Below are 26,229 nucleotides of genomic sequence, written 5' to 3' on the forward strand. Positions count from 1 at the left end.
GAAGAAGCATCTCGTGGCATACCGGACTTCGAATGAGTCTCAGTAGAGGCCTGCGAATCTGAAGTAGCGGGTATCAGGGGCTGCAAAAGCACCTGATTGAGTACTGGCGAACTGGCGACTAGCTTAATGGAAGCGTCGTCGGCAGCTTTGGATCTATGCAGTCTGTCTTTAGCTTTACATTTTTTTTGGAATGTCAGTAGTTGGATGGCTTACCAAAGCCATTTCTGGATAATTAAACCAAGTACCGAAATAGTTAGATGCAAAAATTAACCGATGACGAATAGTACGAGGATTGAATAAGACATAAAACTGACAGTCAGGGACGTTGTGGTCTGGGCCTAAGCAAGGAATGCAGTACGAATGAAAATCTTTATGAGGTATTTACTTTCCCTAAGTAATACAATTGTCAACTTTTACTGACATCGGTTTAGAGCAAGAAAAAGGATCCCCAACGGGGTACTTAGCTTTTTTGAAGACTTCGGTTCTGACACTCAAAAATGAAAATTTCAGGAGTCGGCCGATCGGCAGTTGCAAACTGCTTCTGCTTCAGGCACCGCATGGCAAGAAAGACTGATGTAATGGCATGGGTTGCATGCTTTATACCCCTAACTACCTGACGTCATGGAAGAAAAGACAGCAACCGATGCAGGACCCAAGACTTTGATAATCAGGCTGGCTGAGGGCTATCTGCAATCAGATAATCCAAATGTAATGACTGCAGCAGTGAAACATGAAGAACATCATTAGGTAGGATTTCCAAATCCCACCACCTTAAAACAAGGTTGGCATATGTGGGCCCTACAGTAGCGCCCATCGATACTCCCTTCAGCTGTTTAAAACATTTTCCATTAAACATAAAAAATGCACTTTCCAATAAAATTTCTAACAAACACATATATGTTATAATATTATTATTGCTTAAATCAGTGTATTTACACAAAAAACATCTTACAAAATCTACACCCATATATCGTGGTATACAGGTGAAGAGAGATACCGCATCAACTGTAAATAAAACTAAATTGTCAGAAATGTTACTTGAACCAAAACACCTTACTTTGTTTAAAAAATGCCATGAGTCAGCTATATAAGAAGGTAAACTCTTGACACATGGCTTAAACATATGATCTAAATACAAAGAAATACAGTCGGTGGAACTAGCTGAAGCAGAAATGATAGGCCTGAAAGGGGGGTTGGTGGTAGACTTATGAAGCTTTGGGATCCCAAACATTACACCTATTCTGGGATCCTCCACATACAAAAGTTGAAATAACTCATTACTGATGTCATTATTCAAAAGTAAATCATGTAACATACCATAAATAACACTATAACTTTTAATGATGTCTGACTTCTCAACCTTTGCATATTCAACAGTTAGACAACATACTTTCCATAGCAATGTTGTAGTCATCCACATTCATAATCTCCACCCCACGGAATGCGGATAAGGGGGGTGGGGTGGTGATTATGAATGCACTGCACTGGCACTTCCCCTTTCTGGATGACATGAAACCCAACAACCAGAAACAAGGCAAACATAAGATAATCAAACCAAAAAACCCAATGGGGAGGTTATCTGAAAGCAATAGAAACCAGCAGAACAAGTGTTTAGTCCAACAATCGAAGATGGCATTCGAACTGACAGCAAAGAAGGACTAAGGATGGTACACCCAGATGGCACCTTTATGCCCTATGCCATGCTTGGGGAGCATACGTGAAATGCAGTGTACCCTTTACAACCAAAAGGCTTTGGTTTACTGGCTGGACATCAAGCTGCCCTTCTCAGGGGATCCCTATTCTAAAGAATACTGCAACAGTGATATGCAAGGACATCGTCATGTCACAGTATAACTGACCAGAAAACAGCTTTGAAAGTAGATTAAATGGACAAAAACTGTGTGTGCGGCTTGTAATTGTTAGCAAAATGAATGTTGTCCTCTGGAGGGCCAATGGAAAGTGAAATGTATCCACACCTCCAAGTTGTAGTGATCACAGAGCTAATTAAACTAAGAACAAAAGTGCAGGGGACAATTCTATCCTTAGCTCAGGAAACAGAATGCAGAAAAAAAAAAGTTTCCAAATGTCATCTCCTTTGAAGTTAAATGCATTCCAATGGTGTTTATGCAACTATCCTACATACAAAATCTTTGAGCAAGTAATACCAATCAGCTTCTTATATACCAGTTTGTTCTTATACCTAAAGTCACTTTCTCTCAGCATATGTAAAACCTTTATAATATTCTGTATATCTGCAATTCAAAAAAAGTACAATTTTAAATAAACAAACCTGCTACCTCCCACAATATACACAACTACAACAAAGCATCTTTGGCAGTTATGTTGATTAGTCCTGTCCCAATTACTTCAATTACATAAAAAGTATGTCACATGATATGATAAAATTTGTCCGCATCTGCTCAAACATAATGACATTTAAGGAACACACTGGAAGATGTTTGTGCTAAAATCTGTAAAACACAGTAGCAGAAAGACACTGTGGCAAGTCAATGAGCAAGACAAAGAGGTCTGCTATGGCTCATGCTCCAAACATCTGTTTAGGATAAGGAGAACTGATGTAACACAGCATTAAAGTGAAACAAAACAAAAAAAAAAACATTTACCTTCTGTAGCTGGGAAAATTACTTCTCCTTCGCTTTTAGTTTCTGCGAGTTTTCCTGTCCTCAGCAGGACTTCCGCAAAGTTTTCTAAGGGGTTATGATGGTAGCTTGTATAAGTTACTTCACTCTGTATAAGTAAATTAATCTAAATTAGTAAGTGCTAAAGGAAGTTCACAGTAAACTAAGGCAAAAACTGTACGTGCAATCAAGTTACATACATTTTTCCATGAAAAGCAGTACCCGTTTCTGAAGTCACTATTTAATACAACACAAAATGGCTGTGTGTAATCACAATAGTGGTGCAAAAACCCACTTTAAATTCAAATTAAGAGATTTTTTTAAGGGAAAAGTCAAACTACATAACTTGCCATTGTTGCAACTACTCAATGCAGTTTCCAAAAATTTGAAGATGTAGCACATAGTTTCTTGCTGCCAGATTTGTAAATCACATATAAGAGTTCAAATCATGTATCCCTTTGTCTCCAAGTCTAGTACCCATGTGCCAGCTCTGACGGCATAGAAGGATAAAGCCCTGACTATGACTGTGGAAAACAGAGATCAAATAGAGGAACAGGGGCTAAAATGGGAGGAGTGAACTGATGCTGTTAGCAGGCACACCAGTCTTGGGAGGGAAGATGTGGGACTGCATGCCCAGGGTGGATATTCCCATGGATAAACCTAAGGTGGAGACCAGAGACCCTATGGAAGCATTGGCTTCATTAGTGTCATGACTGTCCTGAAGTGTTACAATAATCATAGAAGCGAGTGATTTGCATTTGCTATCCACTACATGTCAATCTCTAGGTACATTACCAAGCATGCACAGTTGGGAAAAGGTTAGAAAAAGAAATCTGAGCTGCCCCTGATGGCTGCCTCAGAAAAGGCCCCTCTCAGTCAGCTCTCACCCCAGTGATGGGGAATGAAATGGCCCAATATTCCAAGAATGGGTCCAGTGGTTGTTAGGCAGTGAGATATAGAAAAAAGTCTAGAGCCTGAGCAATTTAGACATTTTGTAGTAGTACTGTTTGTACAACTATGGTGTCTTCCACTGTTTTGAAAAACGTAACCGTCATTTCTAAGGTATTCATTTTTCTGTGTGAGTATGTTCAATGTTATGTTCTGAAAATTCAAGCAAAACTTGCTTTTATACTTTCTCAAGAAGAATATTTTTTTTTTATTTGTAATGAACATTTTTTCCAAGCAATTCTTTTGAAGCCTGTTAAATAAAACACTCTGCATAAATACTAACACAAACATCCTACTAATCTAGAACCTATAGAAGGCTGTAGATTTTTTTTTTTGGGGGGGGGATCAGTTACATGATGTTTTTTTCCTTTTAAAATAATTTTGTGTTGCTTTCATTTGTTCTTGTTAATGCCTACATGGGATGTACAGCTCTGCTCATACTATACTTGCAGTCTGCAAGAGCAAATGCTCATACAGACTTGTTTTTCAGTAATTTGGTATCCCCTCAAAGTGGGGTATGGAAATTTTCCTTACCCACTGCTGTGCGACCTTGGAGTTGGTATATATAATATTCAGGGGAGTGTAGGGGCAGCCCCCCTTGTGAAAGGTTGAGGGGGCTTGCCCCTCTGCAAAACTGTTGGTTCTGGCTCTTTTATCAGTTTGACCTTTTTAGTTTTGATCTAAAAAAGACAGCGGTTTTTGTTTTCACTCTTGTGAGTCCAGTAACTTTCTTTATCTCTTCCTTCATACAAATACACAACTGTTGTTCAGAATGAAAAAATGGATGAAAAATGATTGTTGACCGCACTACCTGAAGCTGAATGCCCCAGACTATTCTTAAAGGCCTACTGCCATATCCTCACTGTTTTCCAAGTATAATGGGTACAACTTAGAACGCCTAGGCACAATAAAATACTCAGCTATGACTGTGAAATGCGGGAGAATTCATCTAGAATACAAACGATAATCAGAATGTCTAGCTGCTCCCCTTTTAAGTGGCTGGAGTACTATGATTTGCTCTGGGGTATAACAAAGGTTAGGGGTGGCTAAGCCTCCCAAGTTCAGTAGCTCACTGTCCACAGAAACATCTTTGTTATAAATTCTGGGATAGCACATCATACAAGTGCTACTTTGGTGCATAAATGCTTCTTACCCTTTCAACATCTTTTCTTGCAGGGTACATAGTTGGTTTAGAGTCTAATTGAAAGAAATTTGTACATAATAGATTATTAAAGAAAGGCTCACTCTTCCCATGCAGCAGACAAGTTTGTGTGCGCAGCTTCATCCAAGAGCGGGACAGGAATATAACATGATGATCCGTGTTCTGAGTTGCTTCTTTATAACTGCAGTATAAAGAAAAGTATGGCTGAACCTGACATATTGACTGAAGATAAATCTTCAGGAATACCATCAGATTCCCCATCAAAATGGATGTAACTGGTTGAGTTCTGGGAATAATGTCTTAAATTAATAAATACAAGACTACTCTACTGAAGGGACTTGTAGTGTTTACATTTTATTTTGCAAGTGGACTCTTCCACTTCCGCCCGTCCAAGATGATGTAAAAACAGAAGATCAGTACATTGTAAGGAAGGCTCAAGCTGAAAGAGTATCATCAATGCGTGTTTGTGTGTTTTCAACAATACTAACTTAGTTTGGTTACATAATTTTGCTGACTTTTATTTACATGATAACACTGTTTTGTTTTTTCTTAACATCTGTGTATTGTCATTAGTTTTCATTTGCTGAATTCATCATTTTAAACACTAGCATAAGCAAAGCATTTCATCTGAAAACTGATGAAGATCTTAAAAATATGAAAGGAATACTGCAGCAATCAGTAAAACAAGCATCAGTTATCATTTGCTTCCACAAGTAGGAACGACTGGCTGCTGCTATCAGGAATCATTATTTGGCACTTGGGTTTTTTTTAGAATCTCATTAACATTTCTACTGTACAAAACTTTTAGGACTACAGAAAATGAATGCAAAAAGAGATGTGTGACAATGTATGGAAAGAGATGCTGAAGGTTGGTTTCTGCAGATAATGAAGGATGAAGAAAATGAATAGGATATGATACAGAGCTTGATAAATTACATCACTGCAGTACTAAGGATGTGAAAATTCAATAAAAAATCAATAAAGCCTCCAGGATAAAAATACAGATGCATGCAAGTCAGCTACAAGTCAAAGAGGGATAACATCCTAACTGTAATCCACATCTCCAAGGATGGAATAGTGACCTTAGCATTAGCAGAGCTAGCACAGGATGATGGGAGTGAGTAGCTAATGTTGTTATTTCCATCTTTTTTTAACATCTTTATTAAATTACCACTTAAGACACAGGCAAACACACACTAACAGAAAAGAAAACAAACCATTTTAACATTTTTTAAAATTTAAATACAATATACATCACCTATATCTTCCTTGCTACTATCATCAGTTTAACATTACATAAATTGCTGAATTCCTGCTTTCTCATTACAGCCGAGTGACGTCTACAGGCGTTTCTGCTGTTACCTCCTACTGCTCCTCTAGGTGCCAAATATTGCCTGTTCATATTTGCATTAATAAATCCAAAACCTTGCTACATACAAGGTATCAGAATATTTTATCTTGAAGCATATATGATGGCAAACACAGTTGTATTGATATTTGACCTCTGTTAATAAGTATTTGTTAGAACTGTAAGGTGATAAATTAATTTTTTTAAAGGCTGAAGCCACACCCACTGGGAGTTAAAGGTATACACTTAAAAGAGCTCTGCTGGAGGGAATGAGTTAAAACTCACACCTCCACCTGAACATTATTATGCATGTAGTATCCCCACAATTTCCATTTGCTTCTATGTAATTTGCTACTTCCTTTTTCTGCAAATCCACCTTCTAGTTCTTTTAACTCTTTTATGATATTCAGTATGTCAGATACAGCTGGTTTAGACTTTGATTTCCATTTTCTAGTAACTGCTTTTTTGGCAGCTAAAAGAATTAAACGTAATAACACCTTACTATATCTACGCAATTCAGATCCCGTATCCAGCTCAAAAGAATCATTTCCTTACTTACAGCCATTTGCTCACCCAGTAATTCTGATACAGTACTCTGTATGGAATTTTTAAAATCTGCTAACTCATTACACGGACAAAGCAAGTTCCCAGTTACCTCTTTCTTCTTCATTATACCTCTAACATTTGCTTTCTCCCGTGAGAAAAAAAATTCTTTGAAGTCTACTTCAGGTATAAAAGTACATATGCAAACACTTCCAAGCAAAGATTCTAAACCTTCTGGACTTGGTTGCATACTTGGGAGCCATACATGTGTCTTCCCACTGTTTTCTTGTAAATTGCTTTTCCAGCCTCTCTTCCCAATCATTTCTAACCTCCTCTGATTTACTCTTATAGTTATCATGCAATATTTTATATGCCCTACTAATTATCCCTTTTTGAACACCTGCTTCTGTTCTACATTCAACTAAAACGTCTACCAGAGAAGTTCTTTTACTCAAAATCCCCTTTATCCTTTCTTTTTGCCTGTACTCTGAGATCAAGCCCTGATAGGGAAGGCAGTCTCTAGCCTGCAATCCAAATGGCTTCTTGGCATCATCCCACTCTATTACTTTCCCTATTTGAGTTATTTGCTCCCAATATCTTGGTTCCTTTACCATGTTTCTCCAGTAAGTCTACCCCCCTCTTGCCTATTTTCTGTACCCCTACTTGCAGTTATCCCTATTGGTAAAATCTCCTTTCTCTATTCTTGCACTGACTTAGTTATTAGAATACTTTCTGCTACTATATGAATACAACATGATATATGGTTGTTACCATTCTCCTTAAGGATCTGCATCCGAAAGCCCACTCTCTCTCTCTCTACTTCTTGAACTTCCCCCTTGCGTCATCATCATCCTTTTCTACTTTGAATTATAACTTTGTGCTTGTGTTATGCATATCAGCCTTAACTGTGTAGCTCTAAAATTTCCCTTCAAATTAGGTAAAGCTAAACAACCTTGTTCTATTGGAAGGATCAACATACCCTATTTAACTTTTGCTTTCTTTCCCTCCCAGATAAATTCCTTCAATTCTTTATTATTTTCCACAACTTCTAAAGTTGATAAAAGAATGCCTGACCCGTATACAAGACTAAAGGGACTAAAACATTTTCACTGTTTTTACCTTATTGTCCATATCCATAAATAAGAGTTTCCAGTTTTTCAGTTTTTGTATTATTTTTGTTTAGTCTCTTTCCACATATCCTTAGCTGCCATAACAGAAGCATTTTTGATTCATACTCTAAAATACTTCATCTTATCATCTCCGCATAAATATGGGTATTGTTGAGCCAATTTGTGTTTGAATATATAATTTACGGCTATAGCCTTTGTTTTATCTTCATTAATTTTATATCACAAAAAGTCTTGAATCTGTCTCAGAATGTTCCACAACACTGAAATGTATTTTTCTGGATTTATCAGGTACAAAATAATATCATCTGCAAATAAAGCCTACTTTTCTTGATTACCATATCAATTATATCCTTGTATTTCTGAGTCCCTTATTTTCTTTTCCAATGCTTGTAAACATAAAGCAAATAACAAAGGGGGAAGAGGACACTCCTGACTGGCTCCTATGCTCAAACATAGCTTATCTGAGTGGGACCCTCTTACTTTAATTCTTGCCTCAAATTCTTCAAATATTGTTCTAATTAACCTTATTATTGTATCAGTGAATGCAAATTCTTCCCTTGCCCTTCTCGTAAAATCTCAGCGTGTCACATGCTTTCTCTGCATCAAGACCCACTAGTAACAGAGGTATTTTGTTACATTCTGCTTCCCTCTGGATCATCATTGTTGTCATATGTTTCCATCCCCTACACAAAATCATATTGATCCATATCTATTAATTTTGGCAGGACCTTTGCTAGTATAGACATAAACACTTCACAGCTACCTTTCCAATCTTGACAGGAAGGAAAGCATCGTAGTTTGTTACAATACTGACACATGGTGGCAGACAGGTGTCATGCAAAACAACACAAAGAGCTGGGATGTCAGCATCCACCAAAAACTGCAGTGACATATTTGCAGCTGACACATACGCACAGTAGCACACATTTCCAAATTGTCCGAACATGCATCAGTTTGCACTGGGGTAAAGAGGTGATGATAAGGTCAGAAAAAAAAACTTGATGGCCGCCTAAATTATAGCCTCCTGCAACTAATTCTCACCAAACAGGAAGACTTGGTCAATAAGACAGGTTCTGAGAATCAGAATCATAGTTGCTACACTAAAAAATTCAACCATAAAATGCTACAAAAGAGCAAACAAAAAACTTTACTTTTAAAACCTTTAACCAACAGTACTGCAGTTACACAAAGACCTAGGAATGGGGTCAATTCCTGTCATGGTATTAGAAACCCAAAAGATTTGGAGAAATTAAAAGAAGAGGGAAAAGAAAAATATAACTGCATCTGTTGCTGTTTTATTCAACTATGCACTGTAGGTGAGTGAAGCCTTAAGATGAAACTAAAGTCTGAAAAGTGTATGACCCAGAAATCCTTCTTTTTAAATTTCTCTGTGAGTTAGAATTTCCCAAGTTCAAATAAACCAAAACAAAAGTAAGAAAAGGACAGTAGCAACTGTGGCTCAATATGCTCCATGGAGATTAGAAAGGATTTTAGTCCAAATAACAGTGTCAAACAAAAAAATCAGAAGAAAGGAACAGTAACATCTCTGGTTCAGTACACTCTTGGGAAGTTAGACAGATCTCAAACACAAACAGAATCCGTCTTTATTCTTTAACCTAGCTGCTAGAATTTACATACAGTTCAATTCCATGGAAAGGTAATACAGCTTTTGAAGGAAAAGAATAGCAACTATACATAATGTCATATTATTAAAAGAAAACAATTATAAATGTTGCATATTTAATGAAACACAAAATTACCTACCCCAGCTCATCCAACAAATAACTCTTTCCTTTTTTCCTGTTCACACCTCCACTGTCAAAAAGTCATCCTCCAACTGAAACCTACCACTGTAGCTCCTGACAACTTACCTGCAGAATATATTAAAATAGCAGCAAATGCCAGAGTATATGCAGTATCAATTCTAATTAATCTCTCCATAAAAGAAAATCATGTACCTGCCCTGTAGAAGAATTCATACATTTTGCTGCTCCATAAAGACAAAAATTCTACTGATTTCTACAATTACAGACCAAGTGACAATCTGTCCTTTATATTCAAGGTGTTAGAAAACTGTCTTGAAAACCCATCTTCTTAAAATCACCATTGAAAAAATCTATTATATCCTCCAACCAACATAGTTTCCATCCAAGTTAAAGTATTACCACAGCCCTTCTTAGTTTCATTACCAAGATAAAGCACAAAAGAAATATAGACAACCTGACATTTGCATTATTCCTCAACCTATCAAAAGCATTTGACAGTCTCTCATACTGGACTGTGAGCCTGCTTTACATCATCACTCACCTGGTTCAAAAGCTACCTGTCCAACAGATTACAGGTTGTAAAATGGCAAAATACTTTCTACTCCTTTCTTCCTGTCAGAAGGTGTACCACAAGGATTCATTATCAGATCTATACCTTTAATGTATTAATTAATGACCTACATACACAGCTAGTAAACCATACCAGAATTTTGCAGTAAGCAAACGACGCAAAACTAATTCGCACAGCAAAAGTTTTCTCTCATATCTATTGAAGGCTGGTTCTACACTTCCAAAATGTTCCTGGATAAAAAAAAATTAAAGGCATCCCATTTATTCCCAAACATCTCTGTAACCAGAAAACAATCTTCACCCTATCCTCCCCAGGTGGCAGAAAAATATAACTGGTATCCAGTAATAATCTGATAGCAGTCACCATTGATGGCCAAGTAAAATTTGACTACCACATAGAAGTTAGTCTCACTGCACAGGATATATCCTTATTTAACAAACTCTAAGACGATGCACTGCCTCAACCTCCCTGCTCCCTATATTCCTCTATGCTGTTCCAGTACTGATTAACCTACAAGCCACACAATCCAATTTCCTTGAGCAATGATATAGTAACGTTGCAAAATGTGTCACCAATTTACCTTAAAAAGCACACAATTGCCACATTCATAAAAAAAATTTTCATTGTTAGAACTATCCAACTACTCATCCTTCTGACAGCTACTAACCGCACATACAAACTCATCTACAAATCTGACCAATGCTCAGTCCTAAGAAGCAGTCTTTCAACATTACTCCCAAAACAGACAGCCACAGTTCTCTAATAAACTCTCTCTCCATACTCATACCACTCAGCTAGTGACTCTGTGTGCTTCTCCTATGTATCGAGATTATGAATCAACTTGTCTCACTACTTAGACAAAAATGACAGCAACACATTTTTCAAACTTGGACTCCTTCAACATTTACTCAATAGACGGTTCTCTGCTTGTTCTACACCAGGCTAACTCTACACTGTCTTCACCTTTCTAGACAGCTCTCTCCCTCTTCTCTTCTCTGTGACATGATGCTTTATAAAACAACATTTAACATACACCAGGCCTTCCTTTGTTTTATTTCTCCTTTTTCTTTTACCTGCTCTTACTCATAATTCCACATTCAAAATGCTTCCCTACTACTTTATTCTTCTAGCCCTTTTCCCTCCTCTCTAGCTCTTTTACCTTGCTGTCGGCTGTTCGTTCCCAAATCCATTTACTCTAACTTCCACAGATGTAGACTCTTCTCTCCTTACCTAATCTCTACACAAGCTATCTGATTATTACTTGAGAAAGTACAGTTGTGTATAGTCTTACCATAACGTTAGATGTCCTTCTCTTCACTGTTGCAATATTCTTTACATACGTAATCTCCTACCAAGGATAGCCCAATGTCCAGCCAGTATACCAAAGCCTTTGGAGATTATAAACATCATACACCACACTTATGCTCCCATGCAAGGCATAGGACATAAAGCTGACATATGGACATACATACCTCAGAACTGAAAACACCAGGAGGAACAGAATATACTCAAGGACTGGGAAGAATATGGCATCCAGGAGGAGAAAAATAAAATAATCCCTGGCCAGGAAGGCAAGATGAATAAGGAAGACTAGAAGGGGGATGAGGGAAGGAGCAAACACTGCAACAGTGAAGAAAAGGACATCTACTGTTTTGGTAGGATTTTACACAACCGCACTACGTCCTTCCATATCACCGTTGCAGTATTCTTTGCATAAAGAAGAGCACAAAATTTTAAGAGATATCTTGGAAAGATGAAGGCACAGAGAACCAGCCATCTAGAAAACCATGCAGGGTAGCTCTGGCAAAGCCAGTTCTAGCTCTGGATAAAATATCCAATTTGTAATGTTTAGTGAAGGGATAGAAAGAAGTCCAAGAAGCAGCATCAACTGGTGTCCAGTCTTTTGAAATAAGCATTAAACAACCCCTGGGTAAAATCCTGCCATTCATGTTGGGCATCTTTAACACAGCTGGGGGAATATGTTTTTTTTTTTTTTTTTTTTGCTTCAGAGAAATGTCTGCCCAAAAAACCCTAGAAGGTTTGGAGTCTTACTGTCACTCAACCAATATAGTAGGAATCTCCATCCAGACTAGAACTTGTAGTACCCCCTTGGTCCCTCAGTTATAATCAGGTGAGGTTCCCCTCAATGTATGGAGTGGATGTTTGCAAAGCTTCCAAGGACATGCGAGAAGTCGGATCCATGCCAGCCTCTGATGGGATCACGATAGAGGACCATACAGTTCAGGGCTTTCACTAGTCTTGACAGAGATGTCCAGGGGAGGCAGAACAGCAGCCAAACCAGACCCAAGTTTTTCTGGCCTTTTTCATGGTAGGTGGCTAACCTTTAGGACAGGAAGGCTACGCCATAAGCACCTTGCAGTAACAATTTTAACATGTTGATTCTCCAGGTAAATCAACAAGGAAGAGAGATGACTATGAAGGGTCTTAGGGACAAACATCTGGCAAACAGAGCACTGCATATGGTCATGAGAAAAGCGCAAACAGAAGAGACACTACTCATGACTATCTTTATGGGGACTCTACTTCAACACTGATATTTTCCCATTTTGGATGGCATATAAACACACCAAAATAAAAAATAGATAAAAAGAAACCTAAATGGGACACTTATCCGAAACATGGCTCGGTAATCAGCACAGAAGAATGAGCATTCAGACCAACGATCAGTGATGGCATTCAGACTGGTGGCAAGGAAGATCTGAGGTATGTATGTCTGTACATCATCTTTATGCCCTACACCTTGTACAGGGAACAAAAGTGTGAAATACGTCTATAAATTCCAAAGGCTTTGGTATACTAGCCGGGTGTTGGGCTATCCTTGTCAGGAGATCCCTTAAGTAGAGAATACTGCAATAGTGATATGGAAGGACATCTGTTCTGTACTACAATACAACTATTAACCCTATTGTGCTGTGATACTGCTATGCAACTGTACATTAATGATTTTTAAAATTGGTCAACCACAAATCTGCTTTGTGCATGTAACTGTGAAAAATGATCATTGCATTTGAAAATCTATACAATTATTCCCTGCCTTTGATACTATTTCTTAATTAGCTTACTCTGTATTATGCTATCTTACTAGAAAAATTGTTGTAACTTTCTTTTTATTTTTATATTAATGTATGGCGCTTTTCTTCCCAGGTTTCCACAGAAAAGCAGGTTGTTTTTACTGATCCAATCAGACTTTCCCAGTAAGTAAGTAAGTAAATAAATGTTTACATCCAAGAAACTGTAATTAATCTTACACTATATAATTTTAATATCGCATGTCCCGATGTAGGGAATGTAGACTAATCTGTGTCTGGTTTTATTGGTCATGCAGGCTTTAGCCAGTGACAAAACCATACCAACAATGGGGAAGTCTTAAATTACACACACCTGAATATGCTATGTTGTTGTTGTTTGTCTTTTGGCTTTTCCAGGTAAGGGGTTGCCACAGCAGAACTCCGGTCCGCTAATGATTGGCAGTAGATTTTTACGAAACGCCAAGGTGCCAGCTCGATGCCCAACCTTCAACGAAGGCACGCCCATTTACGCACGCATGTCTTTCAAACGCTACCCAACCGCGGGGAAGACATGCAGACTCCACACAGAAGGCACTCCCAAGCCCAGCCGAGAATCGAACGGGAGAACCTCTTGCTGTGAGGTAACAACGCTATCGCCATACCACTGCGGCTTACAAATGTGGACAAAAACAAAATAAATGCTAAAGCAACCACTGAGTTGTAGATACAAATGACAACACCAGATAATCCAATAGAATTTATTGTAGCAAAAATTCTGTATACGTAGAAAAAGTACAAATCTCTCTCTCTAGCACAGTGTTATAATTGTTTTATTGTTTAATTGGTTTTATGTTTTTGTATAAATACATGCATTATTGGAATGTGATTTTATACTCTGTAAAAGGCATTTATCCGAGGCACTAGAGAGAGAGCTTTGCACTTTTTCTACTTATACAGAATTTTTGCTATAATAAATTCTGTTGGATTATCTGATGATGTCGTTTGTAAAAACAAAAGAAATGCCATATGCAACCTATATGATATGCAAGCAATGGCATAATTCACATGTGCGAGTTATGGGATGCCCTTTCTGTCATTGCCCCTCCTCAGTTTTTACTATCTTTCAGTATCCCTGCTTTTTTGCCTGGTCTCATGTATTCAAGTTGTTGCTGTCAGTCTTGCTTCTCTCTAGTATAAACTCAATGTTAGCTCATAAAAACTCAGTTCTTAAAGTAAAGTTATATCAGTATGGAGGTTCTGTGATCCCTACAGAAAAAAATGATCATTTGACTATCAAAAGACATCTGTATAAAATGTAAGGGGCACTTAGCCTAACGTTTTAAACAAAAGAAAAAAATACATAACTAGGGAGATTCAGGACAAGACAAGAAAGTGGATAAGAAGGCTCTGTGGAGTGATGTGGGTCTTTCTCTCTGTCACACACATACCTACTTAAAAGGAGCGTGTCTCAATAAACTGTATTATCTTGCTTAGAGAAGTACTACAGAGCCATCCAAGCAATGCCCCAATCATAATTCCAGGTATGACAGAAGTTCAAAACAGTGGGTCCAACTTAAAAAGCTTGATAAATGTATGAATTCAAGGTTGTGTGGTAGTTTCATGTACAATATTCTTTGCTGAGATTCTTCTGAAATAACTGACGGGTGTTCGCTGCTCTTATAGAATATTGTCTTACCATCCCTTCTAAAGCCTTGCTGTATTTGTCATGCCAAAATGCAATGCAGTCATCCAGCTAGTTGGATGTTAGGCATACTTTATTTTCTCTGCATAAATGATATAAACTGTTGAGATTGTATTGCAGAGGCAGTTCTAGTCACAGTTACCTAAACAAATCTACTGTAAATAACAGACTTCCTCCTCTTTCTTGCATTCCACAACAAAGAATGGAAGCTAAATAAATGTGAAACTACTTCTGGAATAAAGGAAATACTTTTTTACAAAAAAATCATGATGTAAGACTGTGTACAGTTTGTCAGGCATCAAGGTTCATAACTCAAGGCTAGCAGGAGTTACTGCTACTACAACGTTTTCGGCCCAACTCTATGGCATAGTGAAATAAACCTCTGAACAAGGCTGAAAATGTGCTCCCTACATACTATTATAATCATAAGACTTGACCGTAAAGGAGTCAAAAGTCTGAGAATTACTAAGGGACTTACTGTGTAGCACTCCTGTTAAGTCCACATGGTTTAGTACTACTGAATCAGGGATGTCCTGATATATAAAAGTAACTCTTTTTAACTGTTGTAACTTTATCAACAACTACGGGTTTATGATATTAAGCTGTAATATACATGCTGAGAGACAAGAATAAAAAAAAAAAAAAAAAGATAGCAAATCACTAAAGCTGTGCAAGCTACCATTTCTCTTCAGATATACAGGGCAGTATCATACCACCCAAACAAAGTGTATATATGTGTCTCTCTTCAGCAAATATTTAGTCTTGGTGTTTCTTGTTAGTAGATGGAATGTAGTATTCCAATCTGGAGTTCATTTTAACCAGTTCACTATGTGTCTACACTTAATGAACACTCCAAGTATATCCAAGTGCTAATTACTGAGAATATGGGAATCAAAAAACAGGTGGTTGTCTTAGAAAGCAAGGTCAGAGATAACAGATGACAAAAAGAGTTAAGGACAAAGCCCAAAGGAAAAATATTTATGTGAGTAGGCTCAGAAAAGGTTAAAAGGTAAAGATTACGCTTGATTTATAAGAAGTGAACTTGCCAGAAGGTCTAACTTTCCACTTTCAGAAATTAAAACAAAGTGAATGCAGTGCCTTTGATTTTTAGCAATCTAGGGTTATATAAGCAGCCCCACAAGATTGTTAAGATTTGAATTTTATGTCTCATAAAAAAAAAAAAAAAAAAATTCCAAGAAACTCTGGTAGCCTAGGAGAAAACAACATACTTGAAAAACATCACAGTATTTATGGAAAATGACTTTTTAGGCATTACCAGAAGGATGCATAGACAGTTTATACACACCACAATGATGTGTAGAATGAATGGCATTGGGTATAAAATACTCTATCCTGCCTTCTTTATTTTTTTATCCTGCAGGAGATAAAATATTTTCTTGGATGTGTCAGAAGTACAGGATATCCAGTGATACCACCAAGGAATAGCTCAGCTTGCCCCAAATGATACTTGAATTCACTCAGACTCCTAGTAGATGATGTGTATGAATTATCAGCAGTTAAAAAGTCTTAATAGGAATCATTTGCTTTGTAGATAGCCATGTGAGACAAGGCAGTACTGGTGGGTACATTTGCATAAGAGGCTGGAAGCTATTAGCAGGTGACAGGGATTACCTGAAATGCTTAATAGTCTGGACACACTTGGAATGTGATGCTCACAGAAAGTAGAGGTCTGAAACAGTGGAAGTGTATATAACCTGGGGTTGTCCAACTTTTTTGGCTCAGGGGTCACTTACCATACAGTTCAGGGCCCACTTACCATACCTGGCAAGGTCTGGGATGCCACATTACCATGTCCTACACATATCTATCCATTCAAAACAATTTGTTGTAGGACATACCTAGGTCCAGATAAAATGTGTTGATGGTCTGGATTGTGGCCCTATTACCGCCTGCTGGATACCCTTAACTAACCCATTTCACTATTTTACAGTGGTTTTACGGCCACCTGAAATATTACAGTTACACAAGTGGTGTTTATTGCAGATATTGTCTTTGATTTTTGCATCTGCAACTTGGATACCAGAAGGAGAACATTTACTAATTACCTGAGTTAGTTAGCATGGAATAGAAGCATGGATGTTTACCTCAATGTTTGTACTTTTCTACTTTTTTCTGTGTCTGCAAAATGGATGAATGAAAATGTGCCTCCATATACAAGTTAACTTAAACTGCATTTTTGGTATTTACTTTAGTTTGAGCAAGGCACACATGCCAGCATAAAGACATTATGTGCTGTGGACTTAATGGAATCCAGAAGTAGTTCAGAAATGGGGTTACTAGTAGCCCCCTTCCCGATATTTTCTTGGTGTTCACCACTTACGAGTCTCTAGAGAAAGGAGAAACTTAAGAACATCTGATGTTAGTAGGGCAGGTGTTTCATACAGGTAGTTATATACTGGAGGAGAAGGGTTAAATGTGACTGCTGAGTGTGCATCCTAGGATATTTTGAAATAAGAAATAAATGCCATAGATGATTTTATTTGTAGTGAATACTTTCACTCAGCTGATTCATCACAGGATTTTGTATTTTTTTAGGATTCCCCTAAAGAATTTCAACCATATTTTCTGCAGCAGCAACTTCTTATTTTTTTATAATTGACTAGAGATGAGGAATTATGCTTTTGGAAGTTCTCTGCTTCTACAATATCTGCATTATTTAAGTTTCCTTTGCAGTACAAGTGCACCCACAACTTATAATTAACTGGGGACAAGTCATTTGTTGGTATGTTACATAATGTTACAGAATGCTATTTTCAGTTTTAGAACTGTACCTATTTGACTATTCTCCACATTTTATTTTAGTATCTGTGTGAGCGTGTAATACCCTAAAAGCTACCCTCTACTTGATGGGCAAACTGGAAGTTTGACTTACGAAGCTTTTGGTGTGCTCTGCAGTTTTGGGATTATAGTCTAAAAGTCTAATGATCCTTAAAAGTAATTTATACTTGCCAGACATTTGCTGGCTTGCTGAATTTCTATACTAGAATAAATCAAACAGGAGTTATAGCACTTGCCAGCAATCCGCTGCAGAGGCAACTTTATTTCAATTAACGTGTGTAGTGCAACTGCTGTATCCTCTAACAAACAAATTTCGTTTATATAACAGATCTGAGATGAGGAATGAGAAAGCTGTAAGATCTCTGATTCTATCACAATTGAATGTTTAACTTGTTTTCAACAGGATAAATAAGCTTCTGGGGAAGCCAGCATATGCTACTCTGTTACATATTGTTATCTGTTTGACTGTCTGGGGAATCTTAATTTGTGTGTAATATCTTCATAGCAACCCTTTCCTTGTTATTTAAACTGGAATACAAAATGAGGCAGCTTACTCTATTCTTTGCATTTTTAGACAGCAATCTAAAACACACTGACTCTTAAAAAAATAACCTTAACTTATTTTATTTAGTTATTTAGTTAATTAGTAAGTTGTGCTTGTTGACCAAGGTAGAGCACTGATCCCACTGGTTGAGGTTCAGCCATAGGACAAAATGATGACTTCAAATATAAGTGCTTTAATTAAGCACTGTGCAGATTACAATAACACAGACAAGAAAAGGTGCAATGGCGTAAGTACATAAAACAACAAATCAATAAGGAACAACAGTACTTAAAACTAAGAAAACAAACATGACAACTTTAAAAACACTATTAAAAAGTGAAAATAAAGAAATATTTTTCCAAAGAAAAATAACAATGCGATTTAAATCAGTCACAAGCTAAGACAAATAAATACATCCTCAGGGAGTACTTCAAGCCACACATTAGAAACCCTCTCAGCTAAACTCCAGAGGCATGGTCATTTGTGTAAAAATTCCTAATTCCAGAGGATTCAAACCACACCACCAGAACCACTAATAATCCCTGGCAGGCAGAAAACAGAGCCCACTTCAGCCAGTAACAAGTTAACCGATCCTGCAAATAGTGGGATTTAAGCCAAGCAGGGCTAAGGCAAACCAGGACAAGAACCTTGTAGAGGATGTAATACCTGAGTGGCTCACCAGCTGGTGGAACCCAGCAAAGGCCAAAATAATATGTTGGTACTTGAAAATCCAGTAACTAGCCCAGCTAAACAATTCTGCACAAGCTACAGGAGATCGAGCTCTGAATCTGTAACTTAGATGTATATGGCATAGAGAAGACCAGGGCATACACTACAGTAGGAAGTGCCAATGGGTGAATGGGGCAACAGATAAGGGAATGTTCCTTAGATGAAAACAAGATTTTACAACAGCTGAGATTTGATCCTTTAGCATCAGCTTAGCATTGAAAATCATGGCAAAATCATACAACCTGGACATGAATTCCAGTTTAACCACAAAAGGTGACACTGGAAAAATCCCTACAAGTGGCATGAATGATCACAACCATCATCTAGGAGGTGAGAATTTTAAGCCGATTATTGACAGACTAGCTATGGATGCATTCCAAGTCCTTAGCTAAATGGTTAAAAGCTGACACAAACTCCTAAGGGAGAGAGAGGTACAGCTGTATGTCACCTGCACAGTGACAGGTTTGCAAACCTCTTAACGGAATAACATCTTCTAAAGGAAGCATGTACATGATGAACAATTGTGGGCAGAGTCTAAAATAACACAGTCGAGAGAGCAGAAAGCAGCAATAACCCCTGAGTCTCCACTCTGTTATTATCTGGAGAGGTAGGAGGCATTAGTCAAAGACTACTCCAGTGATGCTGAAGAAATGCTCCAGTCACTCTAGTTAGATACAATGAGCCATAGTATCAGATTATGACTAAAGAATGAGTAGGGTCAGTGTGGAGTAACAACAAAGATCTTTTACCATAAGGAGGTCATTAACAACTTTAGTGAAGGCCATTCCAGTGTAATGTTCGGCACGAAAACTAGGCTAGGAAAAATAACTAGCATTCTCTCTCACAACTAAAATTCAAGTGGCAAGTGCACAATTTTCTCAACAACCTTGCTGATGTGCAAAGTTTGAAATAAGTTGATATTTCTCCAAGTTATCTTGATTAACCTTGCCCTTTTGATGTCTGGAGTAAAACAACTGACCTTAGTTGAGTCAGAAATAGTGTTTTCAAAAGAAATGAAGATGATCTACTACAGGGCTGAACTTAGTACCTCCAGACAGATAACAACACACCTACTAGGGCAAAGACCAAGTATACCAGAAACAGTACAATTACTGGAAACAGCAGAGACAAAAAACAAACAGTCTGGCATAGCAAACCTTCACCTACTCAAGGACGATCTTGACTACCTCCTAGGTCCACTGACAAAACATTAATGAGCACCTTGTGCAACTTGATAGCGAAATACCAAGCACTTCTCACTAGATAAAATCTTCTGGATCATGTGACAGGCAGAAATGCACAATCTCCACACCAATTACAAGATTCCAGCTGGTTGATTTACTACTGCAGAGATCTCCCAGAAAAAAAATAATCAATACTTTTTAGAGGAGAACACTGCCTGGCAGAGAGAAATGTAACTGCAGAAAGCAAGCTTGTAGTCAGGTAGACCAGAGTGGCAAAGCTTTCACTCAGTCTTTCATCCAGTCCTCCTGAGATCAGAGATTTCAAAGGCAAACTGTGATTTAGTCCTCGCACCACGCATTTGTAAAGTGCCTTTCCAATCTCTTTCAAATATTTTCTAATCTCTTCTGATTTATTCTTAAAGTTATCAAGCAACATTTTACAAATCCTACTAGTAATCAATTTAACATCAGCTTCTGCTCTAGATGCAAGCAAAAACTCGAAAAGAGCTGGTCTTTCGCTTAGCACTCCTCTATCTCTTTGTCACTTTTTACAATGGCAAGACAGCCAGGAGCAGAATCTAGAATCTTCTGATCCGCAGAAGTAATGAAAGGATTGCAGAATACTGGAAATAACGTGAATAGGCTGGAATGAATGTCTTTATCTGTTAATTACCCAGAACTATGCTGAACAGATGCCAGTCTCTACTTTACCTGCCAAATCATCTTGTACCTTTCAGAATAAAATTCTGTATACATTGTAGGTCAGTTAAGAATGCTTTTTATATGGAGGGCAACAATATCTGAATCAAATCACACCATCTCCAATTGCAGTGCTGATAAACTGAAACAGAATGAATTATAATGTCTGTAGCTTCTACATCCATTATACTTAGAATTATTCCTTTCCTCTTGACTAATATAATTAATATTCTGGAATGCTGGATATCTGATCAATAATTGTCTGCATTTCAGTCCAAACTAACTCACTCACTTCTGTGTCTGAAGTATGTCGCCTACCAAAACCCTGTACATTTTCTGCAAGTTTTACATGCCACTTTACCCTTTGTTCCCAAGCCTGTTTGTACTTAATGTACTGCACATTCTGTTAGCACATTTTATTCTTATTACTATTCTTGACTGGAGGTTATTCATTTGTAGTGAAACATTCCTTACATATGTATGCTTTAATATGGCTACATTTCTAGGCCTATGAAAGAGAATACTGAAAAAAAAACTACAATTAAGTGAAACTTAATCTTACATACTGAATTAAGGGATTGAGTGCCTGCCTGCCACTCAAGGTCTCTAAAGTGGTCACCTTATGTAGCTGAGGCCAAAAGCACCACATAGCACACACAGATACCAGCTAGCCTACCTTGGCCTAGGCTAAATGCCTCCTTGACCTAACCCACAATTCAAGTTTCATATGAAAATCTTTTCCATTTGGCCCTGGATTTTATGACCATTAAAAATTCCAAATAGCCAGCACTAGCAATTTCAGAGGTTCTAAGAAGCAAAGGATGCAGCTTTGCCTTGTGGAGTAACCTGATCCCTCAGATTCTCCTCTCAAAAGAGCAGCAGAGGGATACCACCCTACCCTTCATAAATAACTATGAGAGTGTCAGCTGCAGAGACCCACAGAGAGGCCTCCAAGCTGACTAACAGGACACTGGTTTGCATGCCTATAGGCAACGGAGTGGTGACCTCAAAAGGGGATTGCGCTTGAGTCCTTGGCCAATACCATCTCCAAGGAAAGGGGATGTCAATGTGCCTCACCAATCTCAATGTCAGTGAACCTAGACAAACCTTCAACTAGGGAGATCTGCACTTAATTTCCCTTATCTTCTCCATGGGGTGCCTCTACAAGTGCTTAATTTTCAAGAAAAGGGTCTCAGAGGACTTGGCCAATTCCACAGCAGAATGGGAGAAGGTACTTGCCGTTTTTCAACTAAAAATTCCAAGAGAAGTATTTAGTTATGACTGTTCATCCTCAGGGTGGAGTTGTTCCATTGCAGACAATACCCATGCTGTGCCCCTCCGGGATGCAACAACATGCACAATACATATGAAAGCTTTGTCAGGAATTTGTTTTACACATCTCAAATAAAAGGGTTAACCTTTTCTATCTCTTTATAAGAAAATTCACTATCAGACATCTAGTAAGATTAAAAAAAAACAAAGATAAACAAAAATATCTACTTGTGGGTAATTATCTGTGGCTGTAGAAGCAGGCCAACATCAGAGACTAACAAGACTGAGTTGTGTATGCAACAATTGTGGACTGTGGTAAGAAAGATTTGAAGGTGGATCCAGCCAATACCCCTCACGCACTTCTGATGTCCTGTCATCTGAGTGGATGGGGGTTAGCTGAGGCTGGAAGAGGAAGGCAAAAGTCTTGAAGTAAGGCTAGTCATTAGAATCCTTTAGACAAAAATCTTTTAAATTATTACTGCAAAAGTGGACATCATGATGAACTTTTGTTAATGTGCTATGCAGGTGGGGATGACCAGTTCCCAGAACTGTGTAGCATCTGATTTTTAAGGTTTGGTGTGGAGGTACCTATAAGGCAGCCCTCTGGAGATGGAATATCCAGTCTGTATACATGTTTATGCAAGAAGGAATACTGTTAGTTGATAATTTCTAAACTTTTGTATTTTATATATTTTTTTAAACAGTGTCCTAGTGCAGTATCTGAATGTAATATTCAAATATATTCTAGATAGCTAATTAATTAACTGAGTTCCAGCAGTTTTTTTTTTGTACATGTTATGTATATGAAGACCTTTATGACTTATGAGTCTTACAATATGGTGACTTGTCAACTTCATCAAGTACAAGAGGTCCACGCTGGCTAAATACGAATAACTGCTTCTGACAGCATGGATGTAACTAGATGTTTCTTTACATCACAGTGTGATTGGGCACATGGGGAGGAACTAAGAGAAAAGGTAGCTTGCTAATAAATATGTCTGATTATTTAGTTCTAGTATACCAGAATGCACATAAACTGAGTAATCCAATCAAAATGGACAGTGCAATGATGAACAGCAGAGGCCAGACTCTGCCTTTTGATCATTCTAAAACAGCCATCCATAAGTCATATAACTCTCAAATGGCCCAGACCCTCCTTCCAATCTGAAAAGTTATCATACATTAAACTTATAAGTAGAAAATCTCCAATGGTAGTTCAGTTTTGAGAAACTTTCCAATGAAAACTGTTGCATAAATTGTCTAAAGGAATGACAGAGTCTGTGTGCATGCTGAGAAACTACAGCCCCCAAGCTGCTCCTCAGGAATTCATGCCCTGTACGGTTATGACCACCTACCATATTTAGGTAAAAAATAACTGAAAGTGAAATTCACTGGGATGCAAAGGGGCGGGAAAAAAAATTAAATCTGGCTTCTGTGAGGATCAGGGATAGGTAGAACGTGGATGTTTTTCTTTGCTTATTGCCAAGTTTTGTCTTCTACAAGTAGAGGTCGTGCTGCAATACTATGAGGGCAGACATATAGCAATCGGGAATTACAAAGAATGCTGAGCACCTATAGCCCCTTAGGATAGACAGACATGAAGTGATATATTGATAGGTCAGATAACATAATTTCAGCAAAAGCGTACTATTCTGAGCCACTAGAAGCTAATAGCACAATGTTGGAATGCAGATAGTGGGTCCAGACAGATTTAACTCTTCCCCTACAGAAACATTTTTTTATTCTTTTTACTGTTGGCAGATAAGTTTGAGTGATATGCCTCAGAGCTCAATTCTCAAACAAAAGTTACATTCCATTCACCTAAATATGGTGGGAGGTCAGGACTATATACATGAAATATTCCACACAGGATCATGCTTCCTGGCTAAAGACAAAGTACTCCCCAGCTGAGCTGTTTACTTAATGTGTTAAATGAAAAATAAATACTAGCTTTATAAGGAAGCAGTGGTTCCCATAATAATGAAACAATGTAAAAATATCCTGTTGCAGTTATCCTATGACTCATTTCAGTTTGTTTGTTTGTGTCTTTGTTGCATCATAATTAGACGTTGTTTTGGGCAGTAATTGGCAACAAGATTAGCACCGTGGTTTCAGATTTGGCGAATCAAGATCAGTGTGGGTTTAAGGGGATGATGGTAAATGTTGGGGAATACTTTGGAGAGTATCTTGTTAATACGACATGCATGAAGCCAAAATAACAAAAAATCCTGACAGTGAACCATAAGACTGAAACAGAATAAGGCAAAGGCGAAAGCAAGTTTGGAATGTTTGCTGTTTTTTTAACCTGTTTCATGGAGTTTTGTTAAACTTCCTTTCTGAGTTTAAATTCTTGTCATTTTTCAAATTCTGAACTTATTTACTAACTGTTCAAAATGGTCTTTCATCTTGGAGGTTTGACAAGAATATTTGCTGAAGAATTCTGTCATTCATGGCTTTCAATTTATGACAGCTCACAAGCAAAGATAAAAGTCTCTGCCAGATTTCCCAATCATTATCATTAACTAGTGGAACTAGATTTGCTTTCAAAGGGGTCTCAGGTGCAACCTCATTTCATAAACTGTTTGACCACAAAGACAGATGAAAGTTGTCAGTTTTAATTGCTTTAAGATGGGTGTAACATTTACCCCGATGCGGTGGGAGCAGATTCAGTCTGTCAAGAAGCATGTGGTTTGCCTTTGGCTAATTCCATTAAAAGGGAGAACAAACTTAGCATGGGCCAAAAGGGAGTTATTACAATGATCTTTTGTAATTCTTTCTGAATCTTTAGAAGTATGTTGGGAATCACTGGAAAGGGTAGACATGCATACAGGAACATTCATGTCCATGAAAATGACAAAGCATCAGTTTTCCAAGCATGGCTGCAAAGATATCTTTAACAGAATGTTTTCAATTGTATGTTTTGAAAAGAGGTGAACAGATCTACTTGAGGTGCTTCCCACATTTGGATCAAGTTCTGGAAACCCTGAAGAGTCGCAGCATGCTGTAGAGCCAAGCTTCCAGGCCACCATTGTCAACTGGCATAGACTGCATGACCTTGTACCCCCTTGTTTGTTCAGGCACCACATTACTGTAGTGTTGTCTGTGACTGGAAAAAGAAGGGGACCTGACGTCCAAAGTGTACAACTTTTACGGCATGACTCACTGCCAGCATCTTTTTTTTACATTTATGTGCTTTGGTATGTCCTAAAGATCCCACAAGCCTTGCACTTGAACTGGGGTCTGAAGAGAGAAAAGGAGTACAGGATTCAGAGACAGTTAACTCCTCCACCACTGCAGTTCCTGTTTCACAAATCCCAGTACCGGTGCTTGGAAATCCAAAGGATGAAGACGCTTGGTTCAATAATTCTTCAAGCACTGAAATGTTCTCCTGTGCAGTCTGGCTTGTGGTATCATGAGTATCACTGATGCCTTGAGGCCTAGAATTTTGAGGAATTCTCTTACAGAGGTTATACCCAGAAGACAGAAATCCAGGAAAATGCTCTGATAAGTCACAACTTTGGCTTCTGGCAGGAAAGCCTTCCTTTTTATTCTGTCTATCCAACACCCTAGGAAATCAATTCACTGACAAGGTGTAAGATAGGATTTTTGAAGGATCAGTTTGAAGCCCAGGTGGGAAAGGAGGGCTGCGACCTTGTCTAAAGATTCCAAGCATCTCGATACAGAATCTGCACAAATCAAAAAGTCATCTAAATAAGGAAAAATATGGATGCATAGGTTTCTGCACTGGGGCCACACACATTGCAAACACTCAAGGTGCAGGAGAAGGACCAAAGGATAATGCAGAAAACTGATAATTTAAGCCAGACCAAACAAATCTTATAAGTTTTCTGAAATTAGAAGCAAGAGGAATATGATGATGGGAGTCTTTGATATCTACAGTCATCATGAAACAATGGCAGTAATGCTAGGACTGACTGTAAAGTGACCATTTTGAACTTCAGGACTTTTCAAAGGTGTTTAGGAAGGAAAATCTAGGATGCGTCTTCAAGAGATCCCTTTTGTTTGGTACCAAAAAAGATTCTGGAGTAAAATCCTTTGCCTTTGTGTATCATGGGTACTGGTTCGACGACCACTAGTTCTACCATTCACTGAAGCACTGGAGGAAACAGCTCTGTCTAGTCTGGTAGTAGAGGGAGAGATACC

At 38.0% G+C, this 26,229-nt stretch overlaps 1 protein-coding gene across 1 annotated transcript in view; it reads right to left on the reverse strand.

The window, feature by feature from the left end:
- Positions 1-26,229, reverse strand: part of NBAS (NBAS subunit of NRZ tethering complex) — a 3,380,746-nt gene that overhangs the window by 1,380,751 nt on the left and 1,973,766 nt on the right. The window contains exon 38 of the mRNA XM_044064792.1: positions 2,625-2,748. Coding sequence (XP_043920727.1) covers positions 2,625-2,748 — 124 coding nt within the window. The remainder of the gene's footprint in view (positions 1-2,624; positions 2,749-26,229) is intronic.

Source organism: Protopterus annectens, chromosome 1.part0 (genome assembly GCF_019279795.1).
Source record: "Protopterus annectens isolate FY-2018-M chromosome 1.part0, PAN1.0, whole genome shotgun sequence".
NCBI lineage: Eukaryota > Metazoa > Chordata > Ceratodontiformes > Protopteridae > Protopterus > Protopterus annectens.